This window comes from Limanda limanda, chromosome 6, assembly GCF_963576545.1.
Source record: "Limanda limanda chromosome 6, fLimLim1.1, whole genome shotgun sequence".
Classification (NCBI taxonomy): domain Eukaryota; kingdom Metazoa; phylum Chordata; class Actinopteri; order Pleuronectiformes; family Pleuronectidae; genus Limanda; species Limanda limanda.
The window spans coordinates 9429673-9456677 of NC_083641.1; the positions used below are offsets into that span (position 1 = coordinate 9429673).

At 41.8% G+C, this 27005-nt stretch overlaps 1 protein-coding gene across 2 annotated transcripts in view; it reads right to left on the bottom strand.

Annotated features, from left to right (window-relative positions):
• bcas3 (BCAS3 microtubule associated cell migration factor) overlaps window positions 1-27005 on the bottom strand; it is a 312845-nt gene that overhangs the window by 252269 nt on the left and 33571 nt on the right. For both annotated transcript variants that reach the window (XM_061072808.1, XM_061072807.1), the window contains exons 8-13: window positions 13421-13528; window positions 13236-13312; window positions 9803-9879; window positions 9114-9197; window positions 4965-5135; window positions 734-827 (exon numbers count right to left, since the gene is read on the bottom strand). In XM_061072808.1, coding sequence (XP_060928791.1) covers window positions 734-827; window positions 4965-5135; window positions 9114-9197; window positions 9803-9879; window positions 13236-13312; window positions 13421-13528 — 611 coding nt within the window. The remainder of the gene's footprint in view (window positions 1-733; window positions 828-4964; window positions 5136-9113; window positions 9198-9802; window positions 9880-13235; window positions 13313-13420; window positions 13529-27005) is intronic.

The window sequence follows — 27005 nt, forward strand, 5'->3', positions numbered from 1 at the left end:
TAAGCAGATTTTGTATCATTTATTGTACTAATGTTTCTGGTGAGGTGGGAACGTTGAGAAGTGGGGTCCAAACAACCACGTCTTGTCTGTCTTTGTCTTCACTATCATCCTGCTCCTGCTTGGATGGAGCTGGGAAGTTGTAAAAATAATAATGTATTCGTTACACATGATACACCTCTGTTACGCTGCACAGCTTCTGCCATACTGTGTGCAGTGCCCTTTGTCATAGCAAGTCCGACAATGTAAAACAGGTCAGTTTAAGCCAAACAGTTAACTGCTCACGGTCAGAATCTTCCACTGTTGACCAAAAAACTCAGGCTGAAAACAACATGAGTTTGAACTGCTCTCTTCAGTCTGTACCAATATATAGGAAAAAAGACAATGATGTGCCCTTCAAATACTACTATACTGGATATGTGCACTTCTTTTTTAAATTAATATTTATCTCAATTAATGAATTACACATTGATATTCATGCTTGTCATCCACAGTAAAAGTTTTCAGTAACACTTCTTTATCATGAGTACGTTTTTTATAGAAAGCAAATAATAAATTGCGTAGGTGTAAATTAACACTACAGGCCTATCTCACATAAATACCGTCTTTCTCTCTTCTGAACTTGCAGAGACTGTTTCAGCTCCTTCCTAAAACCATCTGTGTGTTTGGGCGGGCGGGCATGTGTGTGTGTGTGTGTGTGTGCGCCTGTGCGTGTTCGTGCGCAAGTGTGTCTTACCACTGGGGTTGAATTGCATGCAGGATATGGGTTTGTCATGAGCTGGGAAGTGAGCCACCACTCCCTCTCCGCCCGAGTCCTCACTCACCACAACCTGTAGGGTACACACACACACGCACGCACGCAAAAACACACGCACACACACAAACACACACACACATACGCACGCACACACACACACACGCAGAAAGAAAGTCAAAATCATTTTCTAACAATATGCACAATAAACCAGAATGGGACTTTCCCCTGAGCTGCAAGATTTCTCTTAACAGTTTGGTTTGCTCTGATATCATCACCACAGCAGTGTTCTTCAACATCACACCACAGCTAAATAGCTGGAGGTTCAGCTCATTTCTGAATGTGCCATTGCCCTCTCGTGGCTAGAATATAGTTTAAGATTTGAGATTCATTATAGGCCACAAAATCACAAAATTGCAGATGCACTCCCTCTATGCTACCCACAACATATTACAAAAAAGAATAGCCTGATGTAAAAAGCGATAACAAACCCGCTGGTGAATCATCTGGGCAGATTATATTGCTGAGGTGTTAAAATTAATAATTTCCTGTAAACCCTTTATATCCACTTAGACCTTTTCTGTTTCCACCAACAAGCCTATGCCCAGCGTCTTTTCAGGTGTGTAAGTATGGACAGGGATTAAAAACTGATTTGGAGCCAAAATGCTTGTGATCTTTTATTTCAATGTAGCCTGATTCTCTCCTCTTCTTTTCCATTTTCCTGCGACTGGACATCAGCCAGTAGAGGGCTGGGTCGACGAACAGCTTTAAGTTCAAGCTAACTAGCTCAACTCTTATCCCGGCTCTCCTCCCTTTATTTAATTTACACCATACACTAACGTTTGGCTCAGCTGCTCTGGCTGGCTGGTCAGAGAATTACGAAGGGCAGAAATAGTTGGACATTGTTTTCATTTTGTGTGGATGTGGTCTGCATGTGCTGCCGTCACCGAAGAAATTATGAAACATCACAACCTATTAGGGTTGGCTGTTCAGTAAAAGGCTGTACTGAGACCAGTGAGGATGTGGTATGGTCCAACAATGGAGACAAGAATATGAACAAATTTACTTTGGCAATAATGTGGCTTTTCACATGTGGGTTTGACAATACCCCGCGACAGTGGGTTTTCCCGTAAATAAGGAAAAACTGGCCACAGCTGACATTGGCTTGCTACTTCTGACACTTTCCCCAGAAAATGAAAATTGTTTGTCACTTTTTAGGCTGCTCCCAAATCTCCATACGAAATCCGTTGTCAAAATTGGGACAGATCAAACAAAAGCCAAGATGAGTTCAGGCAGACAGCTTCGTTTGCCACAAAGCCAGATTAGAAATAAGCCTAGTCCTAAACATGAGGCCGCATTGCGCATGAGAACGAGAGAGAACACACACAAAGAGTTACATTTGGCCTCAGTACTGCATTAATGACGTCAGCATTAACTAACTTCACACAGCTAGAGTCCAAACAACAAACTTTCTCTACAGTCTAAAGGGGCTTCATCTCCGACTACAAGCATGAAAATAAGCAGCGAAAAAAGGAAAACAAATGTGCGAATAGGATGAAGGAAGGAGTCTGGTGACATGAAGCAGATCACTTTTATTACGCTGCAGGCAGACAATGTTGTTCTGTGAGGGAATCCTGCTGGAGCCCTTTGAAACAAGAGTGTCCTCCAGACAACCAAGCCTGTTACACAGGAGAGGGTGTGTGTGTGTGTGTGTGGGGGGGGGGGGGGGGGGGGGGGTGCGCGTCATGTAGCTGCTGTTCCAAATAAGGACTTTCAAAGGCTGCAGGAGATGAGAATATCCTGAACTACTACGCTGACATATTCTATCATATTCCCGGCCTTTCCCAGTTCTCCAGAAATCACACCCGAAACCCCCCCCTTCCTCTTTCTCCCAACCCGCCCTCACTCCCTCCATCACCGTCCAGTTCTACTCCACTCCTAGCTTTCCCCTCCCTGCCTTCCTGGCCCAGTCCGTGTTTATGGCCAGTGTATGGTTACAGTGTGTCGGCCGGTGACAGAGTGCAGGCCTGCTTCTGAAGGCTTAGGTCTAGCTTATAAGACAACACTGACTACAGGGCCTGCTACGAGAGACGGAGAAGGCAGGGAGTCTGTGTGTGGGGACTACATCACCGACAAACTCTGCTGTGTATGCTAACACGGCTCATTAAAAATGTGACAGCTACTGCAGTATGATTAATCATGGTTTAGAGTGGCTGCAGGAGAATCTTAGGATTAAAGATTTGAACGTTTTGTGTCGACATTAAGGAAATTCTGTTGAAGGCAACTGGCATGGTTCAAACCGCGAGTAGGGTTAGACCGATAAACTCTAGGAATATCCATTGTGCCCAGGTCTAGGCTCACTGAGAACTATGCCCCTGAGCAATATCCACATTTCTAGAAGTTTTTTGTTGATTATGTGCAAATCATTCTCTGTATGCAAGTTGGGTTGAGAATCAATGAAATGTGGACAACCTGTCACGGGGCACATTCAGTGCATTGGCCCAAGCTGTCGTTGTGGCCAAAGGTTCTGCAGGGACACATTAGTGAAGAACTAAGATAATTGTGTCTGAGGTTAATTTTGTGTTTTTACTTTTTCAATATTATGTAACCTTGGACATGTGGCACCTTTGGTTACCAGCAACAAGGTTCTGTGTTCCTCCCAAAACCTAAATAGATCCAGCTTAGGTTAATTAGGGAGCTGTTCATAGGTGTGAACCTGGTTTCTTTGTCTCTATATGTCAGTCCTGTAATAGACCACATGAACCCTGCCTCTTACCAAGTGTCAGCTCAGATGAGTGCCAGCATTTGTTCCCAGTTTCCTATATTTAAACACTACTTATAGTATAATTTCTGCATCCTCACTTTACTAAGTGCTGTATGTCTAGAAACTTATGAAAGCTGACAAATGCCATGTCAAGACCTCACCTGAGACATGGTACACTCTTGAGCTTCATGTGAGGTTACTGCACACTAATAGACAACTGTTTACAGAGTGTCTCTATAACCCAGGGCTGCTAGAATGGCCATGGTTGTGGCTAAAAGCTTGGCTGTTAAAACATGCAGCAAATCTAAGTCACACCTTTCAGTGAGCTATGCGGAGTGAGGTGAATGAGAATGAGCATGTTCAAGCCGCAGAGAAAAAGCCGACCTGGAAGATTTTCCTGTTTCCCACAAAGCCACAGAGGCCAAAGTTGTGTTTACCTGGGTCACACATGACAAGAGCAGAGAGGAAAGAAGCCAAGACCAATTTATGCCAATTTAATCTTGCGTGAGTGTGTGTGTGTGTTCATGCATCATGTATAAAAAGGGCCCGGTTGAGGGGAAATGTAAGTATTTAGAGGGCTAGCAATCCAGTGAAGCTGACATTAAATTAAATAGGACGGTCACCTGGTAACAGTTTCTGGTTAACCACCAAGCAGGCTCCAAAAAGGGAAACTGAGTGAGCTCACACCAGCTTTAGTCTAAGGTTGTGCTGGGATGCAGTGAGGGGGGGGGGGGGGGGCTACTGGTTTTGAAGAACCTTAAACATGTAGCCCTCTCATTCAAGAGTCATACTGAAAAGATATTTCTAGCATGAATAATTAATATCATATTAACATATAACCATCTGAATCTGAAATTTAATAGAAAATATATATATTATCTTGGTGTTTTGATGATGGTGTTGGTGAAGAGGACTGTGCTAACATGATACTACAGAAGAAAATGTTCTGATGAAAATCGATGAGCCCACATCCTCGAAATGCACATTATATTTAACACTAATCTATACACTCAGTATTGTTACAGTGTTGCAAATGTCCCTGATCTCAGTTCTTAAAAGATGTTTTTTCTTTTTACAGATATTGTTCTGAACTTCATCTCAAAGTATCAGGGGTCGCCACCCTCGTTATCTCTGGAGGTGGTTAAAGCACACAACAGATATGTGTTTGCAAAAAAAATCACCAATGAGCACATGTCTCAATGTTTCAATTAGCAAAAAATGTTTGATCCACCCATCCACCCATCATAACTGCAGTAATACAGACATTAACTATTTAAACATACAGCAAAACATCATTTAGACATGATACTGATGTATTGTGTATTGTATGACTGATTCTATATGAACTGTTGTATATCGTACGACTTTTAATTGACAACTCAGAGATGCCTTCAAGGCCAAATCCAGAATTATTATACCAATTACAATACCAGGCAAAAGCACACTGACCTGTCCTTCGCCAACATTGTCTGTGTCGATGATGGTGACCACTCCGGGGTTGTGGGGACTACGGCGGCTGGTGTTATGAGGTGTGCCCTCCTCATCTGGAGTGCCTGCTGGTATGGTGCCTGCCAACTGGGTGACCACTTTGCCCACCATTGTCAGGCCTGTCTTTAGAGTCTGGAAGAAAAGCAAAAACAAGATCAGATTTGTAGATAAAACTCAAATCAAAATGGTTTGTATATAGAGAGCTTTTTTAGTCTTGATGACCACTCAAAGCGCTTTACATTACAGTTTGCCATTCACCCAATCACACACATATTCATGCAATGCATCTATAGCAGCACTTTTTTTTGTCTGAGGGGCAATTCAGGGTTCAGCATCCTAGCCTAGGACACTTCGGCATGCAGAGGGGTAAGACTGGGGATCAAACTGCCGTCCTTCTGGTTGGAGGATGACCACTCTACTCCTCAACCCCCCACTGTCTGCACATTTCTGATATACTGTATTTAATAATAACTCATTCAGATTATAACGGCTGCTGGCATGCAATATGAGCAGGAGAGCTGCCAGGTACATGGGTGTATGTACAGATGCCCAATACTCTGTGTGTGTCTCTGGTGTCACTGTGTGCATGCACCATGTTCACTTGATGCCGGCTGATAACATGTAGTACAGAGGACTTGTAGCACTGTAGCCACACAAGACACGCAAGTATATGTGTGTGTGTGTGTGTGTGTGTGTGTGTGTGTGTGTGTGTGTGTGTGTGTGCTCCTCTGTGTCCGTTTAAGGCCCAGCCAGGGTGTCTGGCTCAAACACACCTCTGTGGCTCGATCGAGGGAAATGGATAGTGCTGCTTAAGTGGAGTCTATCTCACCTACTACACTGTCTTTTGCTAATGGAGTCCAACGCGTGTGACTGTGTGTCTTTGTGTGTGTAAGCGCCAAAGGGGCCCCGGAGAGCCTAATCAGGCATTCAGACTAGGCGGCCCTGTCAATAGAGTGTGGCGCCTTGCGTTTGTTGGGTCTGAGGATCGCCCACTGTCTCTCTTTGCCACTTGGCCAGGCACACTAACAGTGTCTGCTGCCTGTGTGCGTGTGTGTGTACGCCTGTATGTGTGTGTGTGTTTGTGTGAGATTCCACAGGAGCCATCAATTATTAAGGGAGGCGTTTGGCTCCTAATTGATCAACACTAATGTGTTTTCTAATCACTGCAGTTGTGGAGTTCTTAGTGGTAGTCCAAACAGGGGCTATTGATCTGCCAGGGGAGAGGGGGAGTCTGGAGGCAGATCATGTCTGAAAAACACATGAACACACACACACACACACACACACACACATACACAACACATACACAGTTATGGCCTAATGTCGCCATCTAAACAAAGTACAACCTAATTTCTCAATCATACACCCAGGAGTGATAGGTAACCAGACTGATGCGATTTACGGCGAGCAGATTTGGAACGGGCAGTCCAGTTGGTCAGAGCTGCTGCACTCACTCTTTAATCCTTTTTATAAACAAAAGCCATTACAATTTAATGCAACCCCCCCCCCCCCCTCCTCCCGAACCCCCACCCTTTTTGTTTCCATGTCTCTGGACGTCAGCACTAAGAGCCAGCGTGTCGCGCCACAAGCCAGAAGGAGATACCTTGTCATCCATATTGAGATATATGGTCCTAAATGAGGAGAGGGCAGGCAAGCAGACTGCCTGTCTGCATATCAATACCCCCCCGCCATTGTCTACTCCTTACCATGCTGCTAATCTGTTTGTGTCCCAGTGTGTTTTATGAACACTATCATTAGCCTGCTAATGAGACTTCTCTCACACTAGCTGTTAGGACTTGTAAGGTGAGGCAGGATGCACTTGCTCTTTGTAAATCAATTAGCACCTCTGTGGGACTGAATGGATAATCAGACTAGAACCATATGAGGAGCTAGCTAGTTAGCATGTGTTTGCGAGCAGCTAAATCAGACCAGGAATGAATGTCATCTGGTATCAAAGGGGGCTTTGGGCTGTTAGTGAGCGTTCTCAGAGTCGCTCCCCTGTGGAGATGAGTGAAACAAGACCGTGAGGGTGAAACAGATTACAGTGGGATAAAAAAACAGATAGGCAGTTTGATGAAGTGTCTCATAAGCTCAGCACCAGTTAGGAGGGCGCGCCAGGTGGATCCAATGTCAGCACATTTAGAGATGGTATAGGCAGAACCTGAAATACTGTATCGTGAGCCTTTCAAAAAATCATGGTGGCTTAAGAAAGACCTTCTAACTATAGCCAGACAATATTATTTGTTTTCCAAACGTTTAAAGATAATGGCAAACAACATGGAGTCAGTCGTCCTGTGGTTAGAAATGGCGAAAGACAATTTTCAATTAAGATTTTAAAACTTGTACAAAATATGATATAGCTTAAAAGTGCGCACTGGGGTTTGTTTCTTTTTCCAATTCAGGTTTGTGTAGTGGTTTTAAAATGTTTTTTCATAATTTGTGTTTCTTAATTTTTATATTTGCTACACTTTACAGGAAATAGGGTCATCTGACAGACAACAAAAGTCGCACTTGAATGCTTTCACTAATAGAAAGTTGGGACATAACTTGTTTTTATCCGACACTGTTTAGTTTCAGGATATTAGCTTTGAAATGCAACTGTTTAGTACACCCTGTGAGGTAAATCGATTCAATCCAATTAGCCTCATACACCATGTCCTGCCATTAGAATAACATTATTCTGAAATGCAAGTTCCCCCAAACAGCTTTGGCACTGGGTTGGTTCTCATCTTGCCGTGCTGATTGCTGCACACACTGGATGATTTGGCCAGAATATCAAACCACACGTGTGTAGGGAACAATCTCACAGTGGCGATTTCCAGAGACTTGAAATCTCATAGAAACTTCAATATTTTCTTCTGTTTTTTTATTGGTTGTTGGCAAACAACTTCTAGGTATATTAAAACCACCTGCTGAACTAGAGGGTGAAACATTTGTGTAAAACCTGACATGAGGAGAAAGAGAAAAAATGACGGCGTATTATTTTTGCAATGCAGGCCAGGGGTGATTTGGAAATTTATTGTTGGTTTTAGTAGCAGCTGTCCGAGTATGCAACATCCGGTTGGTGACTATTTCCGGTCCGCTCCCTCTCTCCGATACTGCAGGTTTCTTTCAGAGCCAATTATTCAGGATTTGGGAGGCTCCAACTTAAATCGTAGCATGAATATTATTTTGTAAACCCCTCACAAGGAAGGGGCCAATCAGGTCTCAAATCGGCCCAATTATCCTCTAGTGTGCAGCAGCCATAAGCTGGAGAAGAAAAAAAGAGCTAAAATGTGAAATGCAAAGAAATCAGGTTCTGGCCAGTGGCACTCCTAAAAGGTTGAAATGACAAAAATGTTCACCATCAATTTTCACCACTAATTTATGAGATTTAACTGCAGAGATAAACTAGTAAATCTTAGGTCTTCTGGCCTTTCACTGTTTGTTAGCTTTTTAGCTCTGAAAGCTAAACCAAAAGGAGATGGTCTTTGGGTCTACGGATGATTTCCTATTGGTGTCACCAGCTTATCATTTCAGCTTATCATTTAATCATTAGCTAATTTGAGCCATGGCACTTACTGCAGCTTGATCGCCATTGCTACCTTGTGAGCTTCCTCGCTGGGATAGGTTGACCCGAGAAAAATTCCCCCATTTGATCCTTTGTTGCTGGGTATTGTAAGGACACTTCTCTAGGCTGCATTGGTAGCTTTTGAAATGGGACAGCATAGCTGATGCAATCTTACAATCTTCAAATGCATTCTACAAAGGATGCAGCTCCTGAATTGGGACACATCTGACATGTTCATGTACTGTTTTAGTCATGCTAAGACATCTCATCATTAGCCAAAAGCTCCTCTTCTGTTCGGAAGTCAAAATTACTCGTATAATTGAGGTGTTGAGCAGTGTAGCTTACTCAGTCTCAGTTTGTTAAACCTCTGTTCAGTCCTACAGAGGTGGTTTGAATGACGCTCCTTAATTCTAATGCCAGCAATGTGCTGAGTTTCTGGTTCAATCTGTTATAATTTGGCAACACTTTCCCTTTTCTTTTGGACCCCACCGTACATATAAGACAGAAATTCAACAATATAATCGAAATACAGAAGGAGGTGTCTTTGTTTTGTCACTTACTTTGGCAGCATTAATCACTGTCGCAGTGTAGGACTGTGCATTGTCACCACAAGCTCCTCCACGAGACTGGTGACATCTTATCAGCTGCAAAAACATGTCCAAATTAGTACCGGACATACATTATAGGTCTACAGAAGATGTATGAAGAGAGAGTGGGGAGGAGAGAATGGGGAGTGTGACTGTGGAAAGTTTCCAGGTTCATTCTTTGGATGAAATCTATTTATTTTCCAAAGAAATATTGCACAACCAAACAGCAAATCTACACTGATTAAATTTCAAATACAAAATCTCTTGAATGATTCTGCCCCAATATTACTCTTACTATTCGCAAAAATTACATTTCTGGAAATCCGCAGACAGTCACACAAACAGTGGACCCATCTGTCAATTACCTGAGTGGCTCAGCACCAAAACACTATTATGCAACAAATGTATTGGGGAGTGGTTTTTGTAAATATCCCATTAAATAGAAGAGAACAGAAAACTCCTGTGCATCTGTTGATTTTCAAAATGTTATCATCTCTAGTGGACTCTTCTAGGAATGAGTTGTTTATCCAGAGAGATTAAAGAAGCAGAAAATAGATAAAAAAACATTTTTTGGATTGTAAATATGTCGCTTTTCTGATAAGACACTGCCTCAATGGATGAGCGTGTGTGTGTGTGTTTTTGTGTGTGTGGGTGCACTCTACCTTGTTCTCGGCATAGGCTAGCCATCGGCTTCCAAGAGATATTGGATTGAGGCTGGGGCCAGGGCAAGGAAAGCAGCCTGAGAAGACACAAAGACAGCCATGCTAACAGGGGCACCAATGGTAATTACAATAGAAATAAACATTCATACACATTTTTGTAAACATCCTCGACAAAGGTTTGTCTTAACAGAAAAAAAAAAAACACATATGCAGGGATTTTCATAAGCCTCCTGCTGGAAAGAGTGTCTGTATCCATCTTAAACAAGTAATGTGTTTGTGGGGAGTCTCTTGTTTAGGAAGAAAAATCAGAGTCTTATGAGGGTGACGTGTTTGTACATGGTGTGCACAGTATGACCTAATGGAGACTGTGGTACCCAATAAATTGAGGAAGACTCCTCTGCTGATTGACCAGCACAATAATCCCTGTGGGGACATGCACACAAACACAATCGCACACATTTACACGCAAACCGAACTGGTGGGATGTCAGCAGAAGTAAAAAATAGCACCAAATAACCCTAAGTGACAAACAAAACCCTCTGTTCACTAACAGATTAATGTCTTGGCGATTATAAGGAGGAATTTTTATTTTCCCACTGAAACAGATGTGGAAGTAAACAACTGCAATACAAACAAGAACATAGAGCAATCTCTGACGAACATCAAAACTAAGTTCCAGCGTGTCTAAACACACAGGCAACAAAAGGTTTCAATAATGATCACACACATGTTGTGCTTGGGACCATGAACTATCTTCACACACACACACACACACACACACACATACACACAGCTAATAGATGGAGGTGTGGGGGGGGAAAGACTTGCTGACAATAATTTAGTGCTCTGGGAGCAGATGAGGTGGAGGCAGACAGTAATGTAGTGTGCTGTGTTGGAGGGCGGGGTGGGTTGGGGTGTTGTGGGGGGATATTGAGGTAAGCCACAAGGGTAGTTGGTAGCGCCAGAGAAGCCTTTTGTGCCTCTCCAAGGCCAAGGGGAGCCCAGGCGGTGAGATAACATGTGTTAGACATCCTGGGGTGGGGGGTAGGGGGGGCGGGGGGGCCGAGTGGGGAGGGGAAACACATGATGGCTGGAATCAAAGGAAGAGTAAAGCGGGGATCAGGCTTCAGAAGACTGAACCCTATTGCCATGACCGGTACCAAAATAAAGCCTTACACGCACGCCACCAAGCCAACAGCTTTTCTCACCAAATCAATCCTAACTCTCTGCCATCGTGCTCTGGACGATCAACACGAAACACATGACAGACCAGACGGAGTGAGACAGGCTCTCACTGTCAAAGGGAAATATGCAGCGAATAAGAAATGACAAAAACAGACTTGGGTGGAGAGAAGTGCACAAGATGTGTGCAGCATGAGTTGTTCACGACACAGTTGAGAGTGCGTGAGCAAACCGGATCTGTGAGCATTGGAATCAGCCTGGCAGTTGATCTGCAGGACTAAAGGTTGAGCTCACTGAAAAGACTGTCTGGATGTTGAACCTTTTTTTGTGCTCAGGTAGTTTTCAGGTTCTTCTTTTTATGATTTAACTCAAGAAAATAACATAATTTAAATAGCTAAGGAGCTTTGAGGTATAAAATCATCCAGCTCCAAATGTAAGGCCAGGGAAAGATTATCTTTATCAACCCAAAACCCTAGAGCCAGATATGGCAAATTAGGTTTCCTCAGAAGAGAACACCATACACCTGAGTGTTGGGAAAGCAGAAAGCTGTGATGGCAAAAGGAGTTTGACTGCTCTCATTTGAGGGATAATTGTTCAAAAACTATGACTTGCAGCTCTAACATTTTCTGCAACAGCCATGCAGTCCTATGAATGCAAATGTATGTCTGATTGATTGACTGACTGACTATGTGCACACTAATATATTTTCATTTGAAAACTGTGTTTCAAAATGAAAGTGGCCTCTTAATAGAGAAGTATTTTAGCTTTGTATCAGGAAGTGTCTCCGTCCATACTAGCAAACCTATATTGAACTTGACTGCTGCATAGCATGTAGTGTAAGATGATTTGACCAGTACATGCTCTTTATTGAAAATAATGTCTATTTTCTGTTTTGCCAAAAAACCTACTGTGTCGATGCAAGATTGCATCTTTCATTTGTCTTTGAAGCACACAGGTGAGAAAGTGGTTTCTATGAAGGGTGGTATAACTAAAAATGGTGAAAAATGAGAGCAGTGGCAATAATTAGTTGGCTTCAAAGACGGAAAAAACACAGTAATTATTATTAATATTACATGAAACTAATACTTAACCAGTTGCCACAGACATCCTTTTAGTGTACCACAATAGATAGGTACCGAACCATGATTATTGGGTGTTGTTCCCTCAGTTTAGCTGGACAGGACCATGGAAGCAAGATGAACAGAAAAAGAAGGTTGGTGGTGGTGACTGAGCCCCGGCTCTTCAGCCCACACCAGTTGAGTACAACGTGAGAGCATAAACACAAGATGAGCCATGAGTGCTCCAAAAACATGACATCTCCACCACCACATCCATGGAGAAGAGGACATACGACAGCAGAACATCTGGTCCAACACAGAGGTCTGCGCACATCACAGAACCCTTTGTTTACTGCTTTTAGGGCCCAAACAGACTGAACAGCATTATGAAAAGGAGGCCCCAGTATTCTGAAACGATTAATAACTATTGAGCATGTTTGGTTTCCTGTGGCCCAGACACTGATATGGAAGGGAGGCAGACAAAGAGGAGACACATTAAAGCCAGCCTGTAAGGTCAGTTTACTCCAGTCAATGACTTAAGTGGACAGCAATGGCCTTGTAATACAGTCTGGCCTTTCTTCCGCAGCATCCTTCAGCAGACATGGCAGGTACAGCCAGGAGAATGCAAGAGCGGTGTTGTAAACAGTTTCCCTGAGTTGAGCTTCAAATGGAGGGCTTCACATCCTCCACTGATAAAAGCATTGCAGTCCCGACACACGGCTAGAGAGCTCCGCACTGCAGCAGCCTCAGAGATTGGCTGTAATACAACCAATGATCTGCTTTGTGTTAGTTTGGCTTGTGTGATGCCAACGTGACAGAGTCACTGATCATGTTTGGCAATGTTAGTGTTAACTTACATAACAGGCACCGTTTGATTGCACTACTGCATATGGTTCAGAACCCCGGAGGTTTGTCCCAACAGCTCACAAATTCATGTTTCCATTGACAATAAACTATTAAGGAAAATCTGATCCAAACAACGACTGATCGTCTTATGTATTAAACAAACTGTCCTCCTTTTGTTGCCAGGGAGGAAGTGACAGATTGGACAAAATAAAACGGGTTAAATTCCCCTTATAGGAAGCTGCAAAAAAAGAGCTGTCATACTGCAATAAAACAATTATTTTACAAATACACTAGGGTGTGCTGACAAACTTTCTGAATAGCAGGATAAATATGAAACAAATCCTTACTTGTGACAAAGAACTTCTTGGTGAAGGTGCAGCTGTCGAATGCAGCAATCTTCTCTTGCAGGCTCACCACAAGAATACTGGAGGAAGGAGAAAACAGTCAATTTTATACAACAATGCAAATTTAATTAGCCAAGTATCATTCAATGAATTTTTTTATTGAAATAAATTTTTCCAACGGTACATACTGTTTGTTGCAGTGAAGATCGTAGATCGGTGTCTTGAACTGAATTGATTTGACCATTTCCCCTGTCCGTAGAGAATACAGGTCGACACAACAGTAGGGGGGGCTTGTCCTGAAAACAGAAAACAATGACTGTGAGTTTTAACTGTGGATAAATCTTCAGGGCACGATACAGACGTTTATTTTATTAACAGACATTGATTACACACATAACTAACATATGTAGCCAGCAGAGGTAGCTAATAAAATGTAAATATTAAGATGTGATATACATTTTTCTCTTCCTCTTTCTCTGCTTATTTTTTTTTTTATTCAAACATAAAAATGCCTCCATCACCACTATAAGACTCTATACACACCAGCTGTGTAATACTTCCCTTGAACAATCAAACTCTACTACCTGGTGAGGCTGGCTAATTTTAGTAGTCAGATTTGTATTCTTTCTTCAGTAAATTATTTGTGTAATTCTAACTACAGTGTATCATACTAAACACCACGCACACACATCTTGTGTGGATTTGTTGAGAGAGAAAATGAAAACACTGGCCACTAAACTACACATCAAGCTACATTTTGCTGGAACCATCTCTGTGCTGTTTCCCCCAGTAGCTCCCTGGAGAACTCATACAGTGTGTGTTTCTCACCGGCCTGCCTCTTCTGAGGACCCACGTAGTGAAAGGGAGGAAAATGTAGGGCAAAAGGGGAAATGCTTTGTCATGCAACACGTTTGCTAGAAGCCTTTCTATCAACACGGCAAAGAAGAGGGCTACATGGGGCCGGCAGCGGCTGGTGGCAGAGGGAAATTTAAACATAAATCTTAATCAACCAAGCTCCCCCTCTACCATTACCACCCGTCCCCTGTGCCCCTTTCCTCTGTCTGCAAGGAAAGCCTCTACTGGTCTTCTAGCTCGCTTTCATTCTTGGTGAGGGCTGTGGTGCCGCGTTGGCTGAGGATGCTGGGGTGAACTGTGGTGTTAGTTTTATTTCTTGAGCCACAGGACTAAGTGCTTTCAACAGTCTATTTAGTCTGCCTGTGCATACAGAGTGCAGTTATATGCTTCATCAGTCTTTGCATGGACAAACAGGAAGCACTGGCCGGCTCTTAACATTACAACTAAGGTCAAAGTATGTGAAGTTTACCTGATAGTAAACTGATATTATTATATACCTAATAATAATAACCATGATAATAATGTGCCACTGTAAAAGAACAAACAAACAAAATGCTTGCATTGATTATATGGAGGCTGTGATGGTTAGGTTAGGAGGTTAGGCTGATTTGACAACTTGATCAATGAGGGAACCCCCTTCCTGCCGACTAGAGCCAGTGCAAGACACCATTAGGAAATAACAAGTTTAAACAGTGGACAGCTATAGCCAAGTCCCAGAGGGAAATCTGGACATTATTCAAATGACGAGCCCATAATGGGAAGACTTTCATCCATTACACGATACAGATGACCTCAGCCATGTTGAATATTCCTGCAGGACACCCTGTTCCTCTGACCAACTGCTGTCTCAAGGTCTGTCTGCCTTCAAAACCATTACTGTTCCCCCTTTTCTTCTTTATGGTGGAAAAAGATCTGCTTCTCCCATTCTACGCTCTAACACGTGCACACACTTTGTGAGGTAGCATTGGCAAACAGTGGAGAAAATTACCCATAGTATAGCTAATACTTTAAACAGCCATTTAATAGTGAAAATGGAAGTGCTTACAGATAAGGAAAGTGGAAAAGGTGTGATACCTAAGAACACTGCTGTTTTACCAGCCTCAGTGTGTGATAGCAAGCAAGGGTTTTAAATGTGGTGCAGGACCTAGTTCGCATGAAAACTAACATGTCAAAAGAAAATGATACAACCATGCTAGCAGCTCTCTGAGGTCATACAGTATATAGCCTCATCATGATAACAAGTCAACAATGTCTTACATCATTTGCATCCTAATGTTAAGCAGATATAATGTGCACAACTTTTGTCTGGATCCTTGTTTAGCATGTTAGCATGCAAACAGTTGCTTTTTAACACTGAAAACAGAGCACAGCTGGGACTGATAATGTGATGTTGCTAGAAGAAATTGCAAATAAAAAGTCATTGAGACTCCTCCAGGGGGGACATAAAATGTATCCCATAGTTGTTGATGTATTTCATTTTTGACTAAAGTCAAGGACAAACTGAACCACAGTATAGTCCTTTTAAAATGTATATAAAATGAAATTATATGATTGTGAGAATCTGTCTTATTTGTTTTAGGTCTAACACTTAGGATAGCTTCTCTTTGTGTAAAGGTAGAAGATGAAAGCATCAGAGGACTTCAGTGTATGGGGAAAATGGACATTATATGAATACATATAGGAAATGTCTGCAAAAAAGACACAAATGCATACTTTATAAACTGAAAAAAATGTACATTAGCTCCCTAACTCTCCTCAGAAAATATCAATCACACTGTAGGAACGTCATTGAAAAGGCCTGACGTCAAATCCATATAACTGCAGCTCCACAAAACAGAAGGTCATAGCAAGCCTTTAGGCTCCACCCACCATAATGGTCAAATGGAACACTTTCTGTAAACTGTGTGCACAGCTGTCAAAGAATCTGGTTCTCTGAGCCGATGCAGGGCCATGATTCCAAGCAGCAGCTGACACCACAGACACAAACCGGACTCCATCAGCCAGTGATAAAGCCATCATCCAGCATTGCTTACACACACACACACAGACACGTGTGTTAGATGACATCACAGGCAAAAAATTGACAGACAATAAATTGTTCTCATACAGACAAAAGCACCCTAAGTTGCAAGATGAAATAACTGCTGCAAAAATATCCAACAAAAATCTTTTGATTGATAAATGAGCTAAACCCATTTGGAGTGTATGTGTCACACGTGTGTGTGTGTGTGTGTGTGAGAGAGAGAGAGAGAGAGAGAGAGAGAGAGCGAGAGGGGGTGAAACTGCCTGGATGTTTGCACAAGTGTGTTCCTGCCTCCAGTCGAATTGAATATTTATTGAAGTAGATAGAAGAGGTGCCACACAAAAAACGATTTGAACAATCTCTGATTCATTTTTCCACCCTGATGGTTAACGTCTCTGTCAACATTTCAAAGGGCCAGACGCTGCAAGCACGTTTACCATTACCATTCAAGAGCACAGGAATTAAGATTAATACAAAAATTTCACCCAACGATAATTTACTTTCAGGCGGCTACATCATCGATTTCAGCATTATCAGAGTCCAATCAATCCAATTCAAGCCTCCATCCCGAAAAATGGGCCTCTAGAAATTGATTCAAAGGGACAATGATAACCCATTATTATAGAATAAAAATGGCACAGCGTTCAATTGTTTTGCTTTTGCAGTATTTTAACAAATGACCTAGTTCTAATGGAGGCAATGCGGGGTCAGATGTAATACGATTTCCTGATGCCGGGGACATTGGGGCGTAGGTTGAAAGCAAGGCTAAATCACAATTATCATTATGGATTATGGCGGGATGTCAGTCCTTGCACATGTTAAGGTGACGCCGAGCACCATTCCCCAGCTCAGTAACAGGCCTATTATGATGGCCCTATTAGATCAATGTGTCAATTACTATTACTCAAACTGGCCCTTGGGTCTGAAGGGATATAAAACGAAGGAGATGGAGGAAAGGAGGCTTGGCTCATTTACTTCCTCTGATAGGACAAGAAGCCACTCCACAAATTATGAGGAAAAAGAACGGCAATCCAGATACAAAACACACAACATGCAGCAGGATAGTAAAACATGATCTTTTTGTTAGCAATCAAATCTTGGTCAAATTGTCTTATTTCCTTATACATTTTTTTTTAATAATTTCACTTAATTTTATTCAGGGTAACTTTTTATATGACGTCTTTGATTAATGACAAATTCTAAATGAATTTGAGAAGTTTAGCCTCCTTTGTTTGCCAGACACCCAAGGCCCTGTTCATATATGGCAAGAATATGCATCTCTGCATGAATTTCCAGTATCTACACGTGATCAGATCTCACTTCCACACTCTATTTGTTATTAAATGTGTCTATCAATTCCATTTGCAAAGACCAATTTGCTGTCAAATTGTATTGTTTTTAACTGTCGAGAGGCAGCAATGAACTGCCCTGCCTAGCCTGCGAGAAATTATAAGAAAAGAAGAAATCAAAACAGCACAGATTGGGACTATTCCTTGATCAGAGATGCCCCTGTAGCTCTATAGTCTATTCTAAATGATGACAGATATCACTTAGCAGGAAATGTTAAAAAGTTTTCCTGATCTGCATGCCTAAGTGTCCTGATACTGAACCCCAAACTGCTGACCATAGATGCCCTGTATGAATGTGTGTGTGTGAATGGTTTAATGGCAATAAACTGTAATGTAAAGTGCTTTGACTGGTCATCAGGACTAGAAAAGCCCTACATAAATACAGACCATTTACAATTTGCCATAAAAAATATGCTACTGGTGATAAAAGTCACAAGATCTCTTAAATGATTATTATCAATTAATCTGGAGTTAATCTAATGTTGTCGAGACCTTTCACTTCACAGTGGCTTCAGATTAAATCGGGAGATCACCTGAGTCAATAGGATATAACCATGAATATCTGAAAAGAATTTATTGCCAATTTAACTACATACAAAAAAAAGTAAAAATTGTAAAAAATAAGACCAAAGTATTTGGCCCCTTTGACCTTTGGTATAGGTACAGAATCTACATTACATTTACACTGATCCACAGATTGCAAACAAAACTGAGGCATATTGGTACAGTTTGAACTTTTAAAAGAAAGGAAGATCACCCACAGTGCAAATAGTTGAAAATTAGATTTCTTTTTGTTTTAAATCCCAAGTTGCTCCACTGTAAAGCAACCTGAGGGCACACATGTTGGATCACTCTGTCATTGGAATGGCCTTACATCAAACCCTGGCTGTTATTGTTCTGTCCAACTGCTTTACCACTATACTGCACTGGACCAGCTTTGAAAAACCTCCTAAAAACAATATGTTTAAATTAACTTTAACGTCCATGTGTGACACTTAATTCCAGATATGTCCCTGTTTACAGTCGTCGTTACGGCCCTGATTGAGCCATTATCATCAATCTATTGTGTGTTCCTCGTCGTTGATGAAACATGTTGACATCTGTTATTTTAATTTACACATCAATGCTGTGCCTATTTCATGAGCATTTTCCCTCTGGCTGAGAGACTTGGCTCACATATGTTTTATGAACGCGAACTGAACCAGGAGATCAAAACCACAAGATTTCATGTGGCTGTAGAAAGCATAGATGGGAATTAAAAAGCAGGCAAATAAATTCATTTACAAGGAAGGGACGTCACCACATTTCCGACTGCTACAAAGTTTTATAAGCTCTCCAAATACGAACAACAATTACATGCTGTGGGAATGCTAAACAAATACAACCTCCTTTTGGGAAATCTAGGCTGGCTCTGCTACAAGAGAAAACTCGGATCCTTCAACCGGAGTCTGTTGAACTTCTGAGGAATAGTATTTCAACTGATACAGGTCTTTAAATACAAAATTAAAATACAGAAATACAAAATACGAAATACAAAAATACAAAATCTAGAATATTAAGATGTACATTTACAATATTGATTAGTTTATGCCAACATTCTACAAGTTAAGTTCTTCTCGGCGGGACCGATAAGTCTCTCATAATACTCATAAACTTTACACATGGACTGTGGCTCGGTCCCCAGAACCTTGACCTCGGTTCAATTCCCGTCTCTTCCAGTCTGCATTCTGAAGTGTCGTTGAGCAAGATGCTGAACCCAAAATTGCCCCTGTCCTCCTTGAATACATGTGTATAAATGGTGGGTCATAGAAAATGAAAGCATGTGCTGATAGGTGAATTCAACTCGTACCGTGAAGTGCTTTTAGTTGTCAATAAGACTGGAAAACCTCTTTATAAATACAGTCCATTCACCATTACCATTCGCACTGCCGACTTTAACACAATATTATCAGGATATACCACTGAACCAGGAGCATGCATCTACATGTGCCCTAAGTACATGTCCCTCCTTGGATGGCGCTGCTCTGCTGGCGACATGGAGAAGGGCTCCTGTTGCATGTCCTTTGTTTGTTTGTCATGTCCCCGTTTAATGTCTGGCTTCGGTGGATTAAATGCGCAGATTTATTGGAGATGACCGCTCATGCTTTGAGCTGTATGATGCGTGTACGTGGAGTGAATTGGCGAGGAATTAAGGCACTGGTGTTGGCGTGGATGATCCTGGCCGGACCCGTCACCCAATGCATGGCGGAGGATCCTATCAATAACAGCGGCCTGAGGACATACAGCTGTTCAGAGCTGCTGGGACTGCGGGAGAGCGGCGCACTACCATCGCCTGGTCTTCTGCAGGATGTCCCTGGCGAACTGTGCCGACACCAGGGGGGAAAGTATCGGCGAAGCAGGGCTAGGAAGCGTGGCAGGAGAGGCGGCATTAGACGGCGCATACAATCAGCCACCAAGCTACCGCTACCGCCAATGCTCCTATGCAATCCCCGCTCCCTTAAAAATAAAATGGATGATCTGCGTCAACAGGTGGGAGCCTGCTATGAATATCGGGAGTCGGGCATTATGGCTTTTACGGAGACTTGGTTCGGTAAGGATGTTCCGGACAATTTTATTCAGATTGAGGGGTTTTCCCATGTACGTTTGGACAGAGACGCAAACTCAGGTAAACTCCGCGGAGGGGGCGTGTGTATCTACATCAATGACAGATGGTGCCGAAACCTTGCAGTGAGGGACAGAATATGCACCCCCGATTTAGAGCTTTTGTGTGTCACCTTGCGGCCACACTATCTCCCCCGGGAATTTACCAATTTGTTTGTGTGCGTTGTCTATGTCCCACCCAGCGGTAATGCGGGCAGGGCAGCAAATCTAATCGCAGACTGTGTTCACCGTCATCTAGAAAGCAAGCCTGATGCCCCAATGATGATACTTGGGGATTTCAATCATTGCAGCTTAAATAAAACGCTGCCAGGATTTGACCAATATGTGAAGTGCAGCACCAGGAATAATAATATACTGGACAAATGTTATGGGAATATTAAAGATGCATATACTGCCAGAGCCAGACCTCCACTTAAAAACTCAGACCATAACGCAATTCAGCTGCTTCCCACATATCGGTCTGTTTTTAAATCTACCAAACCGGTCACTCAGACGGTGAAGGTATGGACTAATGATAAATTGGAGGAGCTGAAGGGATGCTTCCTTTGTACGGATTGGGATATCTTTCTCAAGGATACGGACATAGACAGTGCTACAGAAGCAACTACTGATTACATCAATTTTTGCATTGAGTCTGTCATACCCACAAAGACAATTAAACGGTATCCCAACAATAGAAACCTCTGTTTGCTCATAACGAAATGACCAGGGCAAATGAAATGAACAATTTTTATATGCGTTTTAATGTTGATAACAGTGCAGATTGTGCCGATGTTTTAGAATCTGTGATTTGTGATTTAAATGTGGATAGGATTGTAATTGATCTGGAAACAGTCATTAAAACTTTTAAAACTATTCAGATTAAAAAGGCAACAGGTCCAGACGGCCTGTCAGCTTTTATTTTGAAATCTTTTGCCGAGGAACTGTCCCCGGTCTGGGTGAAACTATTCCAGTTTTCCATGGACACTTATACAGTGCCAAGACTATGGAAAAAATCTATTATACTACCCATACCTAAAAAGGTCAGTCCCCAGGAGGACAATGATTACCGGCCGGTGGCCATCACCTCAAATGTTTTTAAATCATTAGAGAAGATCATGATAGAGAAGCTTCGAACAGCTGTGCAACCAGCGCTTGATAAATATCAATTTGCCTACACCAAAAACCGCAGCACAAGTGATGCCATAGCGACTGTAATGCATCTTGTTCTGAAGCACCTAGAAAATCCAGCTGGATATGCTAGACTTCTTTTTGTTGATTTTAGTTCCGCTTTTAATCTCATTCAACCACACATTCTTTTGAAGAAATTAGTTCAGCTAAATGTCAATCCTTTCTTAATTCGGTGGTACTATTCTTTTTTATCGAATAGGCCACAGAAGGTTAAGTTTAACTCAGCTTTGTCTGATCTGGCTGTATGCAGCACTGGTGCCCCCCAGGGGTGTGTTAGTTCACCTTTTCTGTACACGTTGTATACCAACGACTGTGTCAGTTCTGAGCCAAATCAATTCACAGTAAAATTTTCTGATGACACTGTCATACTTAGCCTGCTCACCAAACATACTAATTTGAGTGTTCATCAACTTGCGGTTGACAAGTTTGTCAACTGGTGTGATGCCCACTCGCTGCTCATTAATACAACTAAAACTGTTGAGATGTTGTTGGATCCTAGATCAATGGGAGACCAGAGCCCTGTGGCTGTCCATGGCCAGGACATTGTGCAGGTCAAAACATTCAGGTACCTTGGTGTCCATGTTGACAGCGATTTGAGATGGGGCACACAGGTGGCCAATGTTTGTGCCAAAATTCACCAACGTCTCCATTTCCTACGTAGGCTCAGAGTATTTGGAGTTTGCAAAAATATTATGCCAATTTTTTATAGAGCAGCAATTGAGTCAATACTCCGCTATGGTATCACCAGCTGGTTTGGTAACCTATCTGTTAAATCTAGAGCTGAAATCTCAAGCCTTGTCAAAACTGCTGGCAAGATTATGGGAATAACACCCCCTCTAAATCCACAGGACCTTTTTGAGCAGGCGACGATCAGACAGGCAAATGCCATTTTAACAGATAGTTCTCATGTGCTGAATAGTGAATATACTCTCCTGAACTCTGGAAGGAGATACAGGCTTCCCTTGTGCAGGCACAATCGATACAAACATTCCTTTGTGCCTGTATCAACCAAACTTCTCAACAGCAGGAAATGATTGCAATGTTTCTGTATATGTATACGAACATAGGCTATGTGTATATGGAAATGAATGTATTATGAGTCAAACTATGGACATACTGTATGTGAGTGAACGGATTAATGTATGCTTGAGGTTATGTGATGCTGATATGAATGTATATTTATGATTACAGTTAGAGTAGCGGTGTGGAAGCATGTGAATGCGTTCACGTCGGCTTGCTGCATGTGCAGGATTGTCCAGTGGTCTGTTTACTCCACCAGACTTTTAACTTGATGTTCTTTTTGTACTGTATGTGTTTTTATGTATGCAACATGTTCCCTGTCTTCACGACAAATTTCTCCCTTGTGGAGACCAATAAACTAACCTAACCTAACCTAACCTAAGTATTTGGTTATCTGGTTGCCCTCTAATGCTACTGGTAAATCTCACCTTAAGGTCCATTTAGTAGCTATAGTTGCGGTCAATCATTGTCACGTCAAATTTACCAGAACATGCAGTTTGCCAGCTTTTCATAGAATTGCAGATTCTGTTCAAGTCTAAATGGGAAATCCTATGTGCATTAACAATTCCGTGACAACTGAAAAAGAAAAATTGCATTGCATCATTCTTTCCTTTCTCCCTCCCGTTTTTTTGTTTTGTTTTTCACTCCCACTTCACTCGCTTCTCATTCTCAGCTCAAACAGCACCGCCATGCAAACACTGGCCACATCAGAGGCTGCTAGGGGCCTAGAGGGAGCCACAGTCATTCCTGCAGGCTGCAGGCATTAGTAGGAAAGTAATTAGGGTAAAAAGTTCAACCACAGCTCCAGGACTGTGGGGCTGCCTGAAATACATTTACTTCACTGTTAAAAACTGTGCACTGAGTAAAATGGCCTGCGTTTTAGAAACATTGTGTATTTTTTTCAGTGTGGGGATGTGAGAGCATGCACAGACCTACTCATTCTTAGTGTTTCTGTATTAAAACGTTTTATAATCGCTAAAAGTGCAGTAAAATAGCAAAGAAAACCATTAACTTTGATTTCGGTCGCTACAAAAGCAGGAAGACGGATTTTATTAAAATGAGAACTGCCCAATAACAAATGGTGTTACAATGAAAAACATTCAATGTTCAGTGGCTTCAATAAACATTCCGACATTTACACTTTTGTAAGCTTTATTATGTTGTAAATTTAATTTTAAGATCTGGTGGTCAGATTTGGTGAGTGGGGGGGGAGGCACTGAAGTTCGTGTCCATAGAACTAGTATGAGGCAACTTTTTCTTTTTGTTTGCGAAACTCAGAAACTTCTCCACATGGATGAGTGGCTGTGACACATTGACAAATACCAAGACAATAACTAAGTGTGCCTTTGTACATTTTCCGATTTACACAGAGTTTCCCTAAAGTTTCGAGATGATCCAACTGTTATTCACTTCTCATTATGACGTGGTACAGTGGTACAGTGGTTAGCACTGTCGCCTCACTGCACGACAGTTTGAATCCCAGTTCGGCCATAGAGAAGTTTGCTTGTTCACCTCATGTCTTCCTGAGTTTTATCAGAGTACTAATCTGATAACTGGTAACCCCAATGTATAGTCACTGAATCAAATTCTGTGCGAGACACTGCCACTGTATTTGCCGACCATGAATTCAGCATGTCCCCTCTTCCCTTGACAGCAGTAAAGTGGGTATTAGTATTCATTACCCAAACTATAGCTTGCATTAGATCCAATTTTAGCCATTTTAGCTTTGTATGCCAGTTTTCTGTCTAAACTAAGTGAAAGCACTTGACAGAGGACACATCTGGTCAGGGAGGAGTTCTTTCTTTTGCTTTGAAAAGTCAAAGCTGAGTCTAGAGACATGACAAGTTAACTTTGCCTTTCATATGCATGTGCATATCAGGAGATGAGCAAGAAGACAGCTTCACGCCAGGATACAACATGTGGGTTCAATGCAACAAATGACTTAATGATTATTTCATCAGGTCCTAATAAATCTGGCACGAAAAACTCACTTTCCAGTCTTTACAAAAACCTCCCTGCAAACTGGAGGTTCAAGACACACTCAATAGCCTCTCGTTAGATCCTCCACTAAAAATTGAGCATCAGTGCAAAAAACAACTGAAACTTTACACCACTTATTTACGTTACAACTTTACACCTCTTTCCTTTACATTACATTGCATTACCTCTTTCTTAATAACTCTTATTTTCCTTAGAACAAGCAGTCTGACAGAGTTTAAATATGATTCTTACACAACTGTTCCTGGTCTCTCTCTCATCTCCCTGTCCCTCACTTCCCCCCTCTCTCCCCCATCTTTTTTCAGCCACCTCTCCTCACTCCCCACATTGAGTCCGGTTCTGATAAAGCTTCATTCCAGTTAAGAGGGAGTTTTTTATCTCCAAAGTCACCAAAGGTTTTGCTTGTTGTGGTAACAGTTTTTTTTATGTTTATATTTAAGGTCTTGACTATGTCCCTGAAACTAGTATGTTCTGATTTGGTGCTGTACAAATAAAATCTAATTGAGTTGAATAGTCCGTTTTGTGACTCATAATCCTGTTCTAGCTCAGAGAATAGGAAGGGAACAAGGCGTAAGTGAGATCCCAGACTATATAAATTGCGGATCAGATTTACTCTGAGGAATTATGCTAAAAGTTGAAGCTAAAAATAACTTCACACATGCACAACAACCCTAAGATCTATAACTTTCCAATCACCACCTCTCACCTTCAGACAAAATTTAATATTTCCACGAGGTGTGAACATGTTTCGCATGGAGAGTCACCAGTTGTGTGCTGCACGTGTGAAAAAGGCATCTCTCCAGAGTAGATGTGTAAAAATGGATAAAGTTATGCTCCACCCTTAATTAAATCCTCATCGTGTTTGCTGTTTCAGCTAATGCATAGCAAAGTCTTCCAGAAGCCATGATTCATAAAGTCTCAGTCAGTGAGAGAAGGGAAGTGGATAAAACATGTGTTCTCTCCCGACCCTAACCCTTCTGACTGAAGGGCAAAGCACAGTCAAACATGTCCAATGGGACTTGTCCACACTGCTCCTTTGACTTTAAGAAAGAGTAAAATAGTCTTAACAAATTAAAATTAAAATGAAACATTGTAATATTCCGGAGGAGTTCAAATTTAGATAACAACTAAAGTGTTTCTAAGTACATTATACCAAAATGGCTGTTCATGACAAACCCAAAACAGATGCAATTTCAGTTTTGCCACAAGGTTACAGGGACCTCCTGTTCTGCAGAGGGAGCATGTGCTTTATTTTGAATCGCCCAAAAGTCAAAACTACACTTAAGTTTCACAGCCAAACTAACTCGCAGGGTGATGCTTGGCAGATAATGTTGACCCTGCTTGCCATCTTAATTTACCATGGCAGCATGATAACATTTGCAGGTTAGCTCTACACACACACAGTACAGCTGAAGGAATGCCATTAGTTTTGTAAATATTTGGTCATCAAACAAAGTAATGGAAAAATTCAAATTGAGGAGATCATCAGATAATTTGAGGGGGACAAGAATGTCTGCACCATATCATGGCAGCAGGATTCTAGGGAACATGAAGGCCTGCACCCGGGTCATAGAAATCTATCCATCAGTCGTTGACGTAGTTCTGTCTGGACCAACGAGCCGGATTACAGACAGACGGACATAGCTGTTTATAAAGGGCCAACTCTAGAGTGGCTTCATAATCTCTGTCTTTTATTAAGCTCACCCTCATATCAATGTTTGCCTCAACAGCTCCATACACATTAGGAAACTACAAGTTGAAATGTGAGACACTCTTTGGCTTAAACAGTTCGGAAAAATAAACTATAATTAACACAAAAAAAGTGTTATTAGGTGTAATTAACCAAAGCACTCCTAATATCTTTCATCTGAAATCCAAGAAAAGTAAGTTAGTGCAGCTTTAAACGTGGTTTAATGTAAAGGGAAAGTCTAAACTCTACTCACATAAAATATTAATTACAGACGGCAGGTTAAAGGAATGGGGATGTGGTTAAGGTTTGAAAAGTCATTACTAATCCTTCAGCCTGTCGGATGGGTTTATGTGCACCACTTCCAGTACTACTGAGTTTAATCTGGCTTCCTATTTGAAGGGAGAAAACAGGCAAGGCAGAACACATTTTAGACGGACATAAAACAGACATGCAAGTCAAAATAAACGATTAAGAATCAAGCCTGAGCCGCGTAGCCCTGCCTGTGCGCTGAACAAGTGTATATACACATGTGTATGTGTGTGGGGTAATGAAAAAGGGGAAGTGGGAGACCAGATTACAGCCACTCTCATTTCCAGCATTACAAACAGGGTCCAGGTAGAATTTCTGCTATTTGTTTTCCAGTGGAGAACATGACATTCCTGCTCAAAAATGTAGGAAGAAATTTGGTAAGTCTGTGGATTATGAAGTCCTGTCTGAACAATGAGGGCATGATGTTCAAAACAACTCAATACCGTTTCACAACAAACCATAATGGCAGTATAGGAACAACTTAAATGAATGGAGTCATGATAGCTTCATGACTCACTGATGGGAGCATCTGCCCTAAGCAGAGGCTTGGACAGCAGGAGTATGTGTGTGCGTGTGTCCATGGGTGGTCATAATGTGACAGTGAAGAACACCATAACCTCATGTTGGATAAAAAGCATCACTTCTCTAAATCCCCTTAATCTGGTGGGTCGCTTTATACAAATGCTTGATGATTTCCA